Raw genomic sequence first — 19,185 nt, 5'->3', positions numbered from 1 at the left:
GAAATGGGTTCAACAAAGTTTTTATTCTAGTTCAGGAAAACATTCCTAATTAGAGAGTACAGAAAACGCAAGAAAAAAACATGGAAGGAAGCAAGGAAATCTTTCAGATCCACAAGTGACCAAATTTCAGTAATGTTAATGAAAACCATTATTGTTATATGATGCAATTCTCCTTATTTCTTTTCTTCTACTTCCTTCCTTGGAACTGTATGAAGCAGATGATTTTCATCCATATTTATTTGAGAAAGACTTTAAAAAGGAACGTGGGCAGAAGATGAGTTCAGATGCACAGGAGGCAGTAAAGGTTTAAAACAAAAGGGACCAGGAAAAAATGAAGATAAGGTATTGCGATCAATATTGGGGACTTCCAGGTCAAGGATAGGGGCTGAGGAAGCCACCAAGAAGGACATTTTCTGCAGAGTCACTTAACGAAGAGCAAACTAGATCCTGAGAAGTACTATCGTTGTAGAAGAATTACAGTGAAGCAGGAAACATTTTCATGCTGCGAAGAAGCCGGGACAGAAGGTTTTTGCTTGAGTGTCACTATCCTCCCTTCAGCTCAGGAGTCCTGCAAAAGACAGAGGAGAGGGTTGTTTCCAGATCTAACTCTGCAAGCAGTTTTTTTCTCCTCTTTCAGGGTCTCATGTTAAAGCATTGAATTAAGAAGGAAAACAAATTCTTAAGTCTCCCTGAACCAAAGTTACTTCAGAGCACAGGCCTTCTGTTTAGTGGAGAGAAGAAGCTTTAGTGGAAACTGCCTGATCCAAAGTCAGATCCAAGGTCTTTCCCATTATTTCTGTCACCTGTCTTGTCACCTCTACCATCTCTTCTAGGGAGACTAAGTATGTCTCTAAAAGAGAGTTAAGGAGCATTACCTGTTGGCTGAAGTCCAGTGTGTCCTGGGAAAGAGAAGGGAAGATATATACTTAAAATATATGGAGATTAATCTGTCCCCAAACAGAATGTTCCCAACCCCCGACCCCCACCTCAGATTTCCGTAATACCACAACCTAATCACATGATGACAGGGCAGGGAGGAGAGCAGACACTGAGAGCTGGTAACCTACGAAGCTTCTGTCACACAAATCCAGTATAACTTCATCAGTCTTAGTGTCTCTTTCTGCATTTGTCCCAGGATCTCCAACCAAAATCTCCAAGCATTGGGCTTCCCTGGTGGCACAGTGGTTGAGAGTCCGCCTGCCGATGCAGGGGACACGGGTTCATGCCCCGGTCCGGGAGGATCCCACGTGCCGCGGAGCGGCTGGGCCCGTGAGCCATGGCCGCTGAGCCTGCGCGTCCGGAGCCTGTGCTCCGCAACGCGAGAGAAAAATCTCCAAGCACGTTTAACATTTTTCTTATCTTTGCAGGCCATCACCTCTTATATTTTAACCGTAGCTAACCATGGACTGTCAATTCCTGGATTTTCAGGAAATTTGAGGTCAACTAAGCAAAGAAAGACTTTACACACGGTCATTGATATGCAGAGAACTAACCTAGCAAAGTCATATTTCTTCCCCCAAAAGTCTGTGGGGAGGCTCAGCTGCCAACAGGTTCCTTACCTTTCTGATTCCTGAAGTAGACAAACAGCCCCACCCCAAGGAAGAGCAGACCCAGAACAAAGCCTCCGATTCCACTCAGCATCTTGCTCTGAGCAGATTCAGACTGTGCCCCTGAGAAAAGAAGCTGGTTTTAGTGATACTTTACCCCAATTCTTACTTCTCTAATTGAGACTCTGAGATTCAGAACTGTGACAATGGGGGGGGGGGTGGGAAGCCTGCCCTGCAAGAAATAGAATAAATGGCCATTTCTGGAAAAGAGATTTAAGAATCACACTAAGTAGATACACACTGAGAATTAAACTCATTTAAATATCACAGCCTTGACATAAGGCCACTACTTCAACATCTTAAGGGTGAAGTGCCAGGAACTCAATGAGGTTAAGTAGGTTGTCTAATAAAAAGCTAATAAAAGGCAGAGCTGAGGTTGGACTCCCTTCATGTCAGGAAGGTCCCTACATCATAGAGGACACACCTCTTCTCAGATCACAATGAACAACTCAGAGCAACAGTGTCAGAAGTACGAGCCCAGCCTGAAGAAGGAGACTGGTGCCCAGGGCCAAAGAGGTGACCATGACCTGAGATAAGATGGGAGACTCAAAACAGGGACACCTCTATTCTGCTTGTCAGGCATAACTGCCTTCTCAGGGGGTACAGGTCTTTGTACAAACTATCACAGGATATCTATAAATATCAGAGGATTTCTACCACAGGACATTCACACGACTACCCTCCTAACCTCAGCTGAAGGATAGGAGAGAATAGAGCAAATGAACAGGTGCTGTGGGGAGAGGAGAAACCGGACACTCAGTGGTAATCAAAGTCCCCTCCTTGGTGGCTGAGGAACTTATGAGGCCAGAAAGCTTCTCACTCCATTCCACTGTGACAGGGCTGGTCCAGCTGGGGTGCTCCACGTGGCAGGTGTAGACCTCTCCACTCCGAGGGACTGTTTCAAGCATCACCATGGTCTGGAAGGTCCAGTCTCCATTAGGGATCAGGCCTGTGGAGACCACCCCCGCCTCCTCTTCCTGGCCGTTCCAGAACCACCTGACTTCAATGTGGCCTGGATAGAAACCATTCACAGAGCAGACCAGGAGGTTGTGGTGCTGCAGGGGCTGTGTCTTTGCAGGATACACAGTCACTGTAGGCGCCACTAGGAGAGAAAAAGGTAGAGGGGATAAGTGAGGGGGACAGAGTAAGTCTTGTTGGTTGGCTGCCTTTCTGCATCCACTCTCCAGTCCCAGACTGCAGCCTCGGGCAGGTCTCCCTCAAAGGTGGCCATGTGGCCCAACTTTAGGAGTTAGTACCATGATCCTGAATTTAACCCTTGCCACTTGGACCCATTAGATTTTAGAGATGCTGAAGATACTTGTGTGTCTTTTCCCCCCATTGCATGAAGCAGTTATTTATTGTTGACGTGTTTACAACTCTTTGGAAGGCATTTAATTAAAAGTGTCATTTCTGAATCCACGTTGCCTGGGTTCAAACCCAGGCTCTGTCTCTTACAGATTTATCCCAGGAGAATTTTTCCATTCCTCTGTGTCTCATCTTTCTCACCTATAAAAAGGAATAATAATTCTAATTCACCTCCTAGGGTTATGTGAGGATTAATGCACCTGAAGTATGTAAAACTGTAACTGGAATTTAGCCTTCAATATACCAGAGCTATTTATTACCCTTGTTTAATTTGAAAGAAAATATGATTCAAAGCAGTGTGGATAAATTAGGGAACAGCAGGGGTGTGTGTGTGGAGACAGAGGATGAAATCCTGGGAAAGCTGTCTCCAGGCACTCACACCTTAGAACACCTCAGAAAAGGTTCTACCCTAGGGAGAAGGAAAGACACAAGTGAATCTCTAACTCTGAGTCGAATTCCAAAAACCCCATGAGTCCTGAAGGAGAAGGAAAGAAGGAAGAAAAGTCATTAATTAAAAAATAATTTCTTATAATTAAACTCTGCTAATCAATCTCTCTCTTTGCAAAACAAGTGAATTTACAACTGGAATTGTTATCAGTTTGCAATTGTCTCTCTTTTTAAGCTGACACATAAGTTCAGACAAGGGTCTGGGACTCATTAAATATGTGTGCTTAGCGCCTGAGACAATCTCTGACAATATCAGCCTTAATAAAAACAATTTATTTTTAAATGATGGAGAAACTTGGTGAAAAACATTTTTATAATACTCTAAAATGGTAAGTTTAAAATTGATGGTAAATCTTTCCTAACAATTTTGCAGTATATTTTATTAAGTAAAAATGTTTAAATTTCTATCATGGAAAATAATAAACTGAATCAAAATATAAACCTCAAATTGGAGAGAAAGCTGAATCAAATATCAACAGTGTTAATTTTGCTGCATAGAGAATCTATATCACTGAGAAAAACACCAGGACCCCAGAAATAATAGAGAATAAATAATAGAGCAGTAACAAGTGGCCAATAAATATGTGAGAGATATTCAAGAACTTTAGGAATCAAAGAAATATAAATTTAAAATAAAAAATGTAACTTTTAAACTGAGTACTTGGCACTATATATCTTTGAAACAAGATCTGATAAAGGAGATTGTGCTGTGAATTGTTACACTTATAAAAAGAAATATTATGTAACTACTCGAATACTATTAGCGTTATAAAAATAGTAACATCAGGGCTTCCCTGGTGGCGCAGTGGTTGAGAGTCCGCCTGCCGATGCGGGGGACGCGGGTTCGTGCCCCGGTCCGGGAAGATCCCACATGCCGCGGAGCGGCTGGGCCCGTGAGCCATGGCTGCTGAGCCTGCGCGTCCGGAGCCTGTGCTCCGCAACGGGAGAGAACACAGCTGTGAGAGGCCCGTGTACCGCAAAAAAAAAAAAAAAGTAACATCAGTGTGTTAACACAATTATAATTCAAAAGGTGATTACACAGTCATTTCAACTATGTAAAAACATATAGGCTAAGGAAAAAAAAAAGGCGAAACATTCAGACCTAGAAGAAGTCTCAGGAAGATCAGAGGAGCCGCAGAGGCTCCCCTGCCCGCACCTGTGAAAAAGCAGTCTGACACCTTTTTCTCCGTGAAGCGCTCCTGCACACACACAGACGCGGCACACTTATTTCTGGGGTGTCAGGAGTAACAGGGTGTGTGTGCCCAGAGCACGCTGTGACTCTTCTCCTCACAGGCTCCCAATCCTTTCACGTTCCTCACCTCTCCTCCCCCAAACCTTCCCCCAACCATAGACCCCTTGAAGTCCCTCCCGCATCTCTAACCGCCCACCCCAGTCGGGGTTGCCTCCCCTCCCCTCCCCTCCCCTCCCCCCACGGGGACCACCAAGGACGCCCGGAGCCTCCCTCCTGCACCCCCCCCCGCCACACCTCCCCTCCCTCCCGGGCCTCCCCACACCACACACGCTCTCTCCCCCCTCTCACAGTCACTGACAAAATCACACACTGTCTCCGGACAACAGGCTCTCCCAGGAACCCGCCTAACTTGTACTTGCTCACAGTCCTACACAGCCCCCGCCCCCCGAACGCAGTCTCCTCTGTCCCCGTCTCTGTGTCTCTGTGTCTGTGTCTCAAACACACACCCACACGCACTGCGCCCCCGCCCGCTGGCCGCCCCGCCCCGCGCTCACCTCGCCGCTGCACCGTGAAGCTCTCCACAACCCCGTAGTTGTGTCTGCAGAGCGTGTCCACCCTGGCCCGTTTCTGCTCCAGGACGTCCTTCTGGCTGTTCCAGTACTCGGCGCTCCGCCGGCCCAGCTCGGTCACCGCCCGGAACTCGCCCACGTCGCTGTCGAAGCGCACGTACTCCTCCTGGTTATAGATGTCTCTGGTCACGTACCGCACCCGCTCCGTGCCATTGGTGAAGTAACAGCAGCTCTTAAACTGGTAGAGGAAATTCTCTGCGGGAGACACTGCTGCTCAGTCAGGCCTCAGCCCCAAGCGGCAGCCGACATTACGTTTGTGGAAAATCTTGGTCCCACTGAAACTAATATTTTTTAAGAATCCGGACCCACTGAAGAGCTGTTTTTCCAGGACAATTAATTTGTTCAGGACCAAAGGCTTATTTATTTCTTTGCTTGCCAACCAATTGCAAAGTCATAGTTTATCCTTCATGTCATCTTTTTTCTTAATTTCTCTGCCTCTGGTCCACTACTTACCTATAGTAGTAAATTACAGCCACAGACATCTTATTCCTGTTCATGCCTCAACGATTTCATTTTCTAACTTTGTCTCCTAGTTCCAACAATACAAGTAGGCATCAAATTACCACCCTTGGCCAGATGTAGAACTTGTTTCTGTAGTCAAATCTCCTCAGAAGGGGAGAAACTAAGAAGAAGATGATATTCTCGTATAGACAGTTTACCAAAAAATGAGCAGGTCCCCACGCTTTAAGTAGAGACCATCACCTAGAAATGATGGCAGAAAGAAGGGTACTCTGGGTCAGACCAGGTCTATATTACTATTCAGAAATTCTCAAGTATCTTATCGACACATGACAACAACGTCACAAAATTAAGATGTGTGAAGTTCCTGTTCACTGTAGCTTGTACGGTTAGCGCTGTTTGTCCAGTTCTTGTCTCCAACTTAAGGTTGCCAGATTTAGCAAATAAAAATACAGGATTAGGGCTTCCCTGGTGGCGCAGTGGTTGAGAGTCCACCTGCCGATGCAGGGGACACGGGTTCGTGCCCCGGTCCGGGAGGATCCCACATGCCGCGGAGAGGCTGGGCCCGTGAGCCGTGGCCGCTGAGCCTGCGCGTCCGGAGCCTGTGCTCCGCAACGGGAGAGGCCGTGACAGTGAGAGGCCCGCGAACCGCAAAAAAAAATAAAAAATAAAAAAAATACAGGATTAGCAGTGAAATTTCGATTTTGATAAATTACTGTTTTTTATCAGAACTTCAGATTTAACTGAGCATCCTGTATTTAATTTGGCAACCTTAGCCCAACTTGCTAATGTAGCCCCAGAAGAAGGAGGATATAGCAGCCCTTGTAGCACCCCTCCACACACACACACACACACACACACACACACACACACACACACACACACGCCCGAGACACACACTGTGCATATGAATATCAGAAATTTTGTCAGTAATTCAGACACAATCAAGCCACTATCCAGTAATGGTGGTTAGAATCCCAAGCTGTAGAATCGGAACTTCTGAATTTGAAGATGGGCTCTTCTACTTAGGTCAGTTTTAGCATCCATGAGCCTTTTTTCTTGATCTCCAAAACAGATCTGACGATAGTATATCCCTCACAGTATATTTTAAAGTGTGAAATTAAAGATTGGAACTTCCTAGTGCTGACCATATAATAAATAATAAATATATTGACATTTTTATTTTTAAAATTTATTATTATTATTTTTTGCAGTACGCGGGCCTCTCACTGTTGTGGTCTCCCCCGTTGCGGGGCACAGGCTCCGGACGCGCAGGCTCAGCAGCCATGGCTCACGGGCCCAGCCGCTCCGTGGCACGTGGGATCTTCCCGGACCAGGGCACGAACCCGTGTCCCCTGCATCGGCAGGTGGACTCTCAACCACTGCGCCATCAGGAAAGCCCAACATTTTTATTTTTATAACCCTATGAAAGCAAGCTCACAAGATCTTTCTATTCCTTAACTTCCTAAAGCAAGTAATATCTTTATCATCATTTGGCAATTGTCTTCAATTAATTTAATCACTACCATTTTGAGCAAATAAGAGCAGAACATTTTATATATAATAATGTGGGGCTTCCCTGGTGGCGCAGTGGTTGAGAGCCTGCCTGCCGATGCAGGGGACACGGGTTCGTGCCCCGGGCCGGGAGGATCCCACATAACCATGGAGCGGCTGGGCCCGTGAGCCATGGCCATGAGTCTGCGCGTCCGGAGCCTGTGCTCCGCAACCGGAGAGGCCACAACAGTGAGAGGCCCGCGTACTGCAGAAAAAAAAAAAAAAAAAAAAAAAAAAAAAAAAAAATAATGTGGTATATATAAATCTAACACAAAAGGGGTATGCTGACTTAGAAGAAAGGGAATTTCTATATACTCAGACTTGATAATATAATCTAAGTTCTAGAACTAACAATGTGGCACTGGGTAAATAACTCAAACTTTTTGAATTTTAGATTCCATAGATATATATGTTTTTTGGGTTTTTAAAAACATCTTTATTGGACTATAATTGCTTTACAATGTTGTGTTAGTCTCTGCTGTATAACAAAGTGAATCAGATATACGTATACATATATCCCCATATCCCCTCCCTCTTGCGTCTCCCTCCCTCCCACCTTCCCTATCCCACCCCTCTAGGTGGTCACAAAGCACAGAGCTGATCTCCCAGTGCTGTGCAGCTGCTTCCCACTAACTATCTATTTTACATTTGGTATTGTATATATGTCCATGCCACTCTCTCACTTCATCCCAGCTTACCCTTCCCCTGCCCCGTGTCCTCAAGTCCATTCTCTACATCTGCATCTTTATTTCTGTCCTGCCCCTTGGTTCATAAGAAGCATTTTTTTTTAGATTCCATATATATGTGTTAGCATATGGTATTTGTTTTTTCTCTTCTGACTTACTTCACTCTGTATGACAGACTCTAAGTCCATCCACCTCACTACAAATAACTCAATTTCGTTTCTTTTATGGCTGAGTAATATTCCATTGTATATATGTGCCACATCTTCTTTATCCATTCATCTGTCGATGTATGCTTAGGTTGCTTCCATGTGATGTATATGTTTTTAATTGCTACAGATATGATAGGATAGTTATAAGAATTACATACTGAAATTTATAGGCCTGGTACAGAGTAGCTGCAAAATGTTATGAGGCTCCATGTTGACAGAAACCAGATTTGTTTGGTTTGTTACTCCAACGTTACCACCTAGGGTAAAATAACTGGTGTATTCTAGGACACAAATAAATACTGGCTGTATTCATTAATGGTTTTTTTGCATAACCTTGGTATTCAAGGGCACTCTAATGCTTCCTTGTTGATGACTAACTAAACATGTCTGATTCTCAGGTTTTCCCAGCTTCTCATCAGGCTCTTATTTTTATACTTTAGGTCCAGCTGATTCCCTTATGCTAGAGCACAGTCTGTCCCTGAGGCCAGCTAGTCAAAAGCGTCATCTGTAATCCATTCCTCATTTCTTCAGCTCCCATTCTCTCCTCAAATGATCCAATCTAGCTCCTGTCTTGTATACTCCACTGGCAGCAAATGTCAGGTCCACCATACCCAGTGCTCACTTCTCTGTCATGTTTCCTCATTTCACCCACCTCTTTGTCATACTCACCACAAATCGCCACTCTCTTCAGACTTGAAAAATCGAAGTTCCCTCACTCTCTGCATCACATGCTCTTGGTTTTTGTCACTATCACTGGTACTCCTTCCCACTCCCCTTTGCTGACTTACTGACCCTGGCCCTCTCTTTGCCTTCTACTACACACTCCCACACTCCTCCTTTATGTGCAACCTCTTCTACTTTCCTGAAATGTAACACAGTTGTCAATGACTGCAACATATATGTCTCCAGCCCTGCTCTCCCCCTGAATTCCAGTCTCATAAATTCAATTGGCCTCTTGACAGCTCCACATAAATGTCAAAAAATCATTTTAAACTTAAACAAAACTTTTATTCCTAACCACCCACCTCAAATTTTTTCCTCCCATAGTTTTCCCTACCTCAATAAGCAGCACCATTATGTTTATTCCAGTAATTCAAGACAAAATCCTGAGGGATAAGCTTAATTTTCTACCCCTTCCTAATATAATTTATTAACAAGTCATACAAATATCTATTTCAAATCTGTTGCCTTTCTCTTTATTACTGTCTTTGTCACTACTACACTAAATGAGGCCACAAGCACACGTCTTCCCTGGAGAATTCTACCGTGATCCTAAAAGGTCTCCCTGATGAATCCATACAATCCAATCTCCACATGGTAGCTAGAATTGTTTTTTTTTTTTTTTTTTTTTGCGGTACGCGGGCCTCTCACTGTTGTGGCCTCTCCCGTTGCGGAGCACAGGCTCCGGACGCGCAGGCTCAGCGGCCATGGCTCACGGGCCCAGCCGCTCCGCGGCATGTGGGATCTTCCCGGACCAGGGCACGAACCCGTGTCTCCTGCATCGGCAGGCGGATTCTCAACCACTGCGCCACCAGGGAAGCCCTAGAATTGTTTTTTTGATAAACATAAACTGACACTCCTTGTAACCCCTCAGTAGCTTCACATATCTTTTTCAATTAAATTCAAAAATCTTACCTTAGCCATCAGGGCCAAAATGATTTGGCTCCTGATTTCTTCTCCGACCTCATTTTATTTCACGTGCTAACTTGCTTGCTCTGTTTCAGTCACGCTAGCCTTTTTCTGTCCCTTAAACACAGAAAATATCTTCCCACACTTTGTTCTTTCCCTGTTCCCTTGCATCCTTTACATAACTGCCGCCTTCTAATCACTCATGTTTCAACTAAAGGTCACTTTCTCAGGGAGACCTCCCTAGCCACTTGAACCGAAGTCAAGTGAATCCCATTTTCTCTGTTCCATAGCCCTGATATATTTTTTTCAGAGCACTTACTGCTCTTCAAAATGTTTTTCTTTGTTAATTGGATTGTTATCTTTCTCTCCTGTCATTAGGTAAGTTCCATGATAATTGAGACTTTTCTAGCTTTTATTCATATAGAATTCTGAGTCTAGACAGAGCCCAGTATATAATAGCTGCTCAAATAAACATTTGTGGTCTAAATGAATGAACTCATGGTTTGGGGAATTGGTTATTGTGAGGATCTTGGAAAGCAAGAAGGGGCTCCAGCTCCAACACTCTTTTATTCTGATGACACATTATATCCCTTCCTCTTCCTGTGACAAATTTAGACAAACTTCCTCTTTCTTCTTCTACTAGTTGTAAGAGGCATTCACAGGAAAGAAAAAGGTGATTTTAAGCAAGAGGGAAAATTTCATAAGTTTTAGCTCATCCAATAGATTGATTATAGTGCTGGGGGTCTGTGCAAACGTGGGCACTTTCAGTAATGCTGATGACATAGCTGGGGAAAAATAGGGACAAACTTGAAGGAGAGGTAACCAAACATGGCTAATTAAGGAACCTAGACGGCACAGTGAATGAACATATAATTTATCCTCTTCTAGTTGAATCTCTTCTCATATGCTCAGGCCAAAGAACAGGGAGATGTAGGAGAAACTAATCATCTAGAAAGCTTCAAAATACATTCACAGTGAACACTAACCCGTGTCAGGTTTTCAGAAGATGTCCTAAGTTCTTTAAGTCATCAAAGAACACCCCATGGATGCTCCTTGTCTAAAGAGTCATTTCAAGTTCAAAGGATTACTAAGAGTCGTTTCAGCTCCGGGGTGCTTTACACAGGAGAAATATAGAGAAAATGAATCCCAACTTCTGTCAGAGAACCTCCAGGGCAGGGATACAGGCATTTGAAACATTGGGGTTCAGGAGAAAGAAAAGATATGGGGGAAGGCCCTTTGATCCATTCTCACATATTAGAGAGGGGCACCAATATCACAGATCCTCTTGAGAATATAACACAGGATCTTCTAGAAGGGCTCTTTCTAATTCCTTGCGATTTCCCATAAAATTCTCAGAGAAACTTTCCCTTTTCCTGGCATAACTCAACATAATAAAGGGAAATGCCAAATGGGGAATTATCTTCATTTCTAAATCCTCTTAAGATAATGAAAGAATGGGATGCAAGGGAGGTTTTATTGGAGAAGAATTGAGAAAAAAAAGTCTTATACATATGGAAGACCCTGATGTAGCTCTCATAGAAAGGACAAATATCTAGACACCTTTTGCTGTGGAAAGAATTGGGGATCCCTATGGTAAAGATAGCTGGTCACTGAAGAATATATCACAATTTTTAAGGGACATGGCCTGGACACAGTGACAAAACTAAGTACCTTCCTTCCCCACCCTATGATAGCTCACCATCTAAGGTATATACTTACTTTGGGTCTCCCTGGCCCAGGCCAGGGGAGGGCTCAGCACCATCAGTATCACTGTCAGAGCTGCCATCCAGGAGCCTCCGGAGAAATACAGAGACACCATGCTGGAGAACAGGAGAGGACAGGGTGTGGGGAGGCAGGCAAGCCCCACTCATATGGGTACTGTGACCCTCCTTCATCCAAGTGACACCAACCAAGGAATTCAGTATTTGATTCTGGATTGGGTGATCTCAGTGTTAGAGAACCAATCAGCATCACAGACGAGAAGCATCATCAGTGACTGGTCAGAGATTCAGTAGGAAGGTCCTCTTCTGAAACTTAGAATTTCCTCCACTAAAAGGATTGTTTTAATTTAGTGCTTTAGAGGTTTGATCCAGCTGCATCTGAAACATTTTAACTGGGCCCCTATTGTGAGTCAGCTCCATGCTGGTCAGTGATGTGTCACAAGTTTGAGCATTTTAGAAGCATTCATTCCTCTCTGCTTGAGACAAAGCTATTTTGACAAATGTATGGGTGATTGTGTTTAGGAGTTGAGTTGCTGGAGAGAAAATGATTGCAAGTTAATCATTTAACTTGGAGACCTTTAATCTGGTCCTTATTGCACCATAACTTAGTGTTGTAGATTTGGGGAAATTACTTAAACTCTACAGTTGAAATGAAGGCACTGTGATCTTTCAGTTATTTCAATACTGAAAAATGCTGTGATTCTGTAGACTCCTCAAGGAACAGCACCCCCTGGTAACGGATAATGTGACAGAATTATAGCTGTTGATTGGAGAGTAGTCTGTACCTCCTTACAGGTCGAGATGCCCCGGATAACCTAAAGGAAATTTAAAGTTAGTCAATAATTTAACCTGAGTGAAAAGGTTTTTTCAGGTCTGTCTTCTGGTGCTGTCACTGAGTGTAGTGACACTTCCAGAAAACACTTAGAGAAAGGGCTTAGAGGAGACGATTTATGTGGAATGGAGGGTCTTGAAGGTACCTTTGTAGAGCACATAATGTAACAAGGTGGGAAGGCCAACTGTCCAAAGCAAAATGTGCAGGGGGCTGAGAGGTGGATAAAGGACTCAAAGTCACCCTTTGGCACAGCAACTCTGCCTTAGAATAATGAATATTTTATGTGAAAATATGTTCAACCCCTTACTTCTGCGTTCCATTTTGATTTCCACATTTTATTGGGAATGTGTCTCCTTATTATTCAACATCTTTTGCTTTATTCTAAGAAAAGATATAAGAAGACGTTGCTAATGAATACATTACAGAGTGTTCAGGAAATAGAACACTTTGGAAAAGCTATGAGTTGCATCCTTTGATGTAATCATATAATTTAATATGTAAGTCTATTTTAAGATAAATATTACACATTAATGTAAATGTAATATCTCAGATTTAGAATGGAATTCAAAAGTCAACTATCACCCTGAAATTCTGCATTAATTCATGCTCCACTGCAGTTCTTATAAGCAGCCCTTCTTTATGTACCTCAATAGTTCTTGTAACAGTACCAACCATGCCACAATAAAAATTACTAAAATTTATTGAACAAATTTAAGCACTTTACTTTCTACCATGAATTAATTATACTAGGGTTTTTTTATACAGCTTTAAAAAATGTAATTCTCACATCATCTCAGTGATTCAAGTACACTTTCATTCCTGCAAGTAGAGATAATAAAATGATGGATGGAGGATAAACAGCTTTTGCAAGGATGCAAAGTTGGTAAATGGTACACTCCAGACTGAGTAAGTTATATGTGATTCCAAACCCCACAAGCTCAGACATTACACCATACCAACTCACATTCAATTTCTGAAGAGAATAGTGTCCCTTATATTGAATCTATTTTTGTCTCTTTAATGCATAGATATGCATATCAATAAAACTACTCCTTTTAATGAATGACAGCATTTGATATAAATTGAAGCAGCTACTTGTAGTAATTCTAGTTACTTAAAAGACTCCTTTCATCAGCATTGTTCCTTTCCTCTGGAAACAACAAAATTTGCATTAATCTTTTTTTTTTTTTTTTTGCGGTATGCGGGCCTCTCACTGTTGTGGCCTCTCCCGTTGCGGAACACAGGCTCCGGACGCGCAGGCCTAGCGGCCATGGCTCACGGGCTTAGTTGCTCCGCGGCATGTGGGATCTTCCCGGACCAGGGCACGAACCCGTGTCTCCTACATCGGCAGGCGGATTCTCAACCACTGCGCCACCAGGGAAGCCCGCATTAATCTTATGTAATGATACCCACAGCTCCCCACAAGTCTCCTTCTTATTGAAGACAACAGAGGCTTTAAAATTCCTAAATCCAATTTATTGTTCTCAATCATTATTTCAGACTTCTCAGCATAATGTAATGCAAGTTTGAACATTTTTGAATAGAATATAAATAGTATGTCCCTTATTTTGGAAAAATATATTTCTATTAATATGGAAAGTTCAACATTTCTTACAGAGGTTGGGTAAAAGTCACCATTGTTTCTGGATTTGAGAAGAATTTACATCCTTAGATGCCAACAATAATTAGTATTATTGGAAGTTGTGCAGTTTCAACCATGGGAAAGAATATCATGTTTAATTTGACAAACAGAAAATCATAATTTACTCAGAATTCACTACTTGTGACATGGTCATCAGGGAAAGCCAAGCTAAGGTTCACCATATATTATAGGATAATAGGAATGGCAAAAAAAAGTAATTCTATATCAAGAACATACTGAAATATAGTAAAAGAGAATACTATCAAAACTTGTTTAGATAAATTTCACATACAATTTACAAATCATACAAATTTATTTTTAAAAAGAATGAGCCAATGACTATGACCTAAATTCTGTATGTTGTATACATTTATAAGTAACAAAAATGTGCTGTCTTAAATATTATATAACTCACACTTTTCTGCAATACTGATTCAACATAAGGACAGTTTGGGTGAAATAATGCAGCAACTGTCACCAAAGTTACTTTGGTGACAACTGTATCTTACAGGTGATCTCAAGGCAGAGTTTCTTCACTGAAAGCAAGAGAAGAAATTTTGCACAACCCTTGTACGTAAAAGAAGTGTCAAATAAAGGTTTATTTCCTGAGTAAAAGGCAGTTAAATTGGTTTTTGGAAGAAAATGTTCTTTGGTACTAAAGTTCTAATATGTGCTCTTGAGGCATGAGAGCACAGTGTTGCTTTTATGAAAAATAAATCACAACACTATTAGGAACAATCAAATGACATCAGTTGCACAGAATTTTGTTGAACAACAGGGAGGTTGAAATTTGCAGCATTATGGGATGCCTTGAGTCCTACCATTTGTCACAGAATGGGAAGCCTGAAAGGTCACAATACATCTGGGGAAAATGGACTCTTAGATATCAGCAAGCCATTTAGTATAGAATGTCTCTCTCTTGTCTGAGTAGTCTGGATATATTCTCTATAATTTTCAGAAGCTACCACCACTAATCTGGGACTTAGTGAGAAGCAGGTCAGTGGTCCCTTTATCTAAGGAAAAAATATTAATAATAAGAAATGAATAAACAGGTCCAATTTTTTTCTTACCATGAAAGACATGTATCCTCGACAGAAGATTGTGCCATTTACAGGCCATATCATCCCTCTGCAGGCTTGGTAAGACTCTTTCCAGTTAGATCTCAGGGATGTCCTCCATTAGTAACTTTGGATGGAGCCAGTATTTATACCATGGTGCTATCTAAGTCAGTTGACAGGGCTTCTTTAATTTCCCAATGTCATTCTTTGATTCAACTTACCTGTGTTTTATAAAACTTTAAAACAGCACTTTAAAAAAAACCCAGAATGCTTGCAATTGAGTCATCACAGATAGACAACTAGAATTTTCGTAGGCCCATCCTTTAATGTTGTATGTAGGAAGAGTTTTAGTTTTCTTTCTCTAGTTCTCTTTCTTTCTTTCTTTAGTTTTCTTTCTCTTTTGATCTAGATCTTGTGTTAATTGTGCTGTAGGCACCTCTTTATCCAGTACAAATACTGGCCAGATTATTTTTCAAAATTTCACTTTGCTTTTCCACTGGCAACTAACTACCTAGTGATTCCAGGTGTGTGTCTGGAATGTTGTCTGTTTTATTCAAAATTTATTTTAAAAATCTTTCAACAGTTCTTTTGCTATTAGTCCATTCTTATAGATAAACAAGTTTCTACCCTCAAAAAGTAAACTTACTAGTAATTATTCTTTCACAGTGAGAGAAGGAGCTACTCCCTTTGTATTGACATCTCTTTCCACATTGTGCGCCTGTCAAATGAATAAATTATTTCAATATGGTAGACCAATTTTGAGAATATTGAAGCATATGACCCTCACAAATTTTTGCTAGCATCCATATTTATGTGAGATAAAATAGGAAAACGTGTTGCTATTACACATCCACCTAGAGATGCTAAAGATAATCTGGGTGTTAAAAATAGCCTGTCAGTCTCTATAGTTCAGAATATGGGACCTGGTCTTATAAAAACAAAAATAAAACAAAGCAAAACAAAAACTTTCAGAGGAGAAAGGAGTATGGTCATGTGTTAAAATAAAAACAAAGGAGCCAGTTAATAAAAAAAAATTATCTACACCATGGCTACGTTATTAACCAGAAGGAAAAAGCTATCTAATTACCAAAGCAAAAGATAGCACAATGACTATTAGCAATAATCAGCTTCTCCAGAAATGAGAAATACTTACTGCTTTTATTTTGTAAGGTATGAAAAACACTAAGGCCTAACAAGAATTAGTCCTACAGAAATTGGTTCTGCTTCCTAGGCAAAATACATAGTTTTAGTTTATTTTCCACTCAGAACAGGAGTTAAACACTAAAATCTTTTAACCATTAACATTTTCTTCCATGCTATTCCTGTTATTAACTACAATATCTCTAATTTGACCATAGTAGTTTCACCTATAATTATTTTTTTTAAACATCTTTATTGGAGTATAGTTGTTTTACAATGGCGTGTTAGTTTCTGCTTTATAACAAAGTGAATCAGCTATACATATACATATATCTCCTCCCTCTTGCTTCTCCCTCCCATCCTCCCTATCCCAGCCCTCTAGGTGGTCACAAAGCACCAAGTTGATCTCCCTGTGCTATGCGGCTGCTTCCCACTAGCTATCTATTTTACATTTGGTAGTATATATAAGTCCGTGCCACTCTGTCACTTCATCTCAGCTTACCCTTCCCCCTCGCCAAGTCCTCAAGTCCATTCTCAACATCTGCGGCTTTATTCCTGTCCTGCCCCTAGGTTCTTCCGAACCATTTTTTGTTTTAAGATTCCATATATATGTGTTAGCGTACAGTAATTGTTTTTCTCTTTCTGACTTACTTCACACTGTAGGACAGTCTCTAGGTCCATCCACCTCACTACAAATAACTCAATTTCATTTCTTTTTACAGCTGAGTAATATTCCATTGTATATATGTGCCACACCTTCTTTATCCATTCATCTGTCAATGGACAATTAGGTTGCTTCCATGTCCTGCCTATTGTAAATAGAGCTGCAGTGAACATTGTGGTACATATCTCTTTTTGAATTATGGTTTTCTCAGGGTATATGCCCAGTAGTGGGATTGCTGGGTCATATGGAAGTTCTATTTTTAATTTTTTAGGGAACCTCCGTACTGGTCTCCATAGTGGTTGTATCAATTTACATTCCTACCAACAATGCAAGAGGGTTCCCTTTTCTCCACACCCTCTCCGGCATTTATTGTTTGTAGATTTTTTGATGGTGGCCATTCTGACTGGTGTAAGGTGATACTTCATTGTAGTTTTGATTTGCATTTCTCTAATGATTAGTGATGTCGAGCATCCTTTCATGTGTTTGTTGGCAATCTGTATATCTTCTTTGGAGAAATGTCTATTTAGGTCTCTGCCCGTTTTTGGATTGCATTGTTTGTTTGATATTGAGCTGCATGAGCTTCTTATATATTTTGGAGATTAATCCTTTGTCAGTTGCTTCATTTGCAAATTTTTCTCCCATTCTGAGGGTTGTCTTTTGGTCTTGTTTATGGTATCCTTTGCTGTGCAAAAGCTTTTAAGTTTCATTAGGTCCCATTTGTTTATTTTTCTTTTTATTTCCATTTCTCTAGGAGGTGGGTCAAAAGGATCTTGCTGTGATTTATGTCACTGAGTGTTCTGCGTATGTTTTCCTCTAAGAGTTTGATAGTGTCTAGCCTTATTTTTAGGTCTTTAATCCATTTTGAGTTTATTTTTGTGTATGGTGTTAGGGAGTGTTCTAATTTCATTCTTTTACATGTACCTGTCCAGTTTTCCCAGCACCACTTATTGAAGAGGCTGTCGTTTTTCCATTGTATATTCTTGCATCATTTATCAAAGATAAGGTGACCATATGTGTGTGAGTTTATCTCTGGGCTCTCTATCCTGTTCCATTGATCTATATTTCTGTTTTTGTGCCAGTACCATACTGTCTTGATTACTGTGGCTTTGTAGTATAGTCTGAAGCCAGGGAGCCTGATTCCTACAGCTCCATTTTTCTTTCTCAAAATTGATTTGGCTATTTGGCATTCTTTTGTGTTTCCATACAAATTGTGAAATTTTTTGTTCTAGTTCTGTGAGAAATGCCATTCGTAATTTGATAAGGATTGCATTGAATCTGTAGATTGCTTTGGGTAGTATAGTCATTTTCCCAATGCTGATTCTTCCAATCCAGGAACATGGTATCTCTCTCTATCTGTTTGTATCATCTTTAATTTCTTTCATCAATCAGTGTCATAGTTTTCTGCATACAGGTCTTCTGTCTCCTTAGGTAGGTTTATTCCTAGGTATTTTATTCTTTTTGTTGCAATGGTAAATGAGAGTGCTTCCTTAATTTCACTCTCAGATTTTTCATCATTAGTGTATAAGAATGCCAGAGATTTCTGTGCATTAATTTTGTATCCTGCTACTTTACCAAATTCATTGATTAGCTCTAGTAGTTTTTTGGTAATATCTTTAGGAGTCTATATGTATAGTATCATGTCATCTGCAAACAGTGACTGTTTTACTTATTATTTTCCAACTTGGATTACTTTTATTTCTTTTTCTTCTCTGATTGCCATGGCTAAAACTTTCAAAACTATATTGAGTAATAGTGGTGAGAGTGGAAAACCTTGTCTTGTTCCTGATCTTAGAGGAAATGCTTTCAGTTTTTCACCATTGAGAACGATGTTGGCTGTGGGTTTGTCATAAATGGCCTTCATTATGTTGAGGTAAGTTCCCTCTATGCCTACTTTCTGGACTGTTTTTATCATAAGTGGGTGTTGAATTTTGTCAAAAGCTTTTTCTACATCTATTGAGATGATCATATGGTTTTTCTCCTTTAATTCGTTAATATGGTGTATCACATTGATTGATTTGCATATATTGAAGAATCCTTGCATTCCTGAGATAAACCCCACTTGATCATGCTGTGTGATCCTTTTAATGTGCTGTTGGATTCTGTTTGCTAGTATTCTGTTGAGGATTTTCACATCTATGTTCATCAGTGGTATTGGCCTGTAGTTTTCTATCTTTGTGACATATTTGTCTGGCTTTAGTATCAGTGTGTGGGTGGCTTTGTAGAATGAGTTTGGGAGTGTTCCTCCCTCTGTAATATTTTGGAAGAATTTGAGAAGGATGGGTGTTAGCTCTTCTCTAAATATTTGATAGAATTCGTCTGTGAAGCCATCTGGTCCTGGGCTTTTGTTTTTT

At 41.0% G+C, this 19,185-nt stretch overlaps 1 protein-coding gene across 4 annotated transcripts; it reads right to left on the bottom strand.

Moving 5' to 3' along the window:
- On the bottom strand, positions 1 to 11,678 carry LOC131763293 (DLA class II histocompatibility antigen, DR-1 beta chain-like). 4 transcript variants are annotated; one of them, XM_059075355.2, is made up of 6 exons: positions 11,497 to 11,678; positions 5,166 to 5,447; positions 2,428 to 2,709; positions 1,560 to 1,670; positions 876 to 899; positions 1 to 568 (listed from the first exon to the last, which is right to left on the bottom strand). In XM_059075355.2, the coding sequence occupies exons 1-6, from the start codon at positions 11,594 to 11,596 to the stop codon at positions 555 to 557; spliced, it is 813 nt and encodes a 270-aa protein (XP_058931338.1). In that variant the 5' UTR covers positions 11,597 to 11,678; the 3' UTR covers positions 1 to 554. The 4 variants fall into 4 exon arrangements, 2 of the variants coding, with proteins under 2 accessions (XP_058931338.1, XP_058931339.1); XR_010835116.1 differs by having other exon boundaries at positions 2 to 568; positions 2,296 to 2,709; positions 5,166 to 5,435; XR_010835115.1 differs by having other exon boundaries at positions 2 to 568; positions 2,296 to 2,709; positions 11,497 to 11,674.
- Between the last annotated feature and the right edge of the window lie 7,507 nt (positions 11,679 to 19,185).

The sequence above is a fragment of the Kogia breviceps genome, chromosome 10 (assembly GCF_026419965.1).
Source record: "Kogia breviceps isolate mKogBre1 chromosome 10, mKogBre1 haplotype 1, whole genome shotgun sequence".
Classification (NCBI taxonomy): domain Eukaryota; kingdom Metazoa; phylum Chordata; class Mammalia; order Artiodactyla; family Physeteridae; genus Kogia; species Kogia breviceps.
Note: the sequence above shows the minus strand (reverse complement) of the source record. Positions and strands in the feature narration are given on the sequence as shown.

Coding starts and splice junctions, on each gene's coding strand:
- LOC131763293 (XM_059075355.2), bottom strand. CDS start 11,596: ATGGTGTCTCTGTATTTCTCCGGAGGCTCCTGGATGGCAGCTCTGACA. Junction 5,448..11,496: donor CTGGGCCAGGGAGACCCAAA/GTAAGTATATAC, acceptor ACTGAGCAGCAG/TGTCTCCCGCAGAGAATTTC. Junction 1,671..2,427: donor CCCTGTCACAGTGGAATGGA/GTGAGAAGCTTT, acceptor TTCTTTTCTCAG/GGGCACAGTCTGAATCTGCT.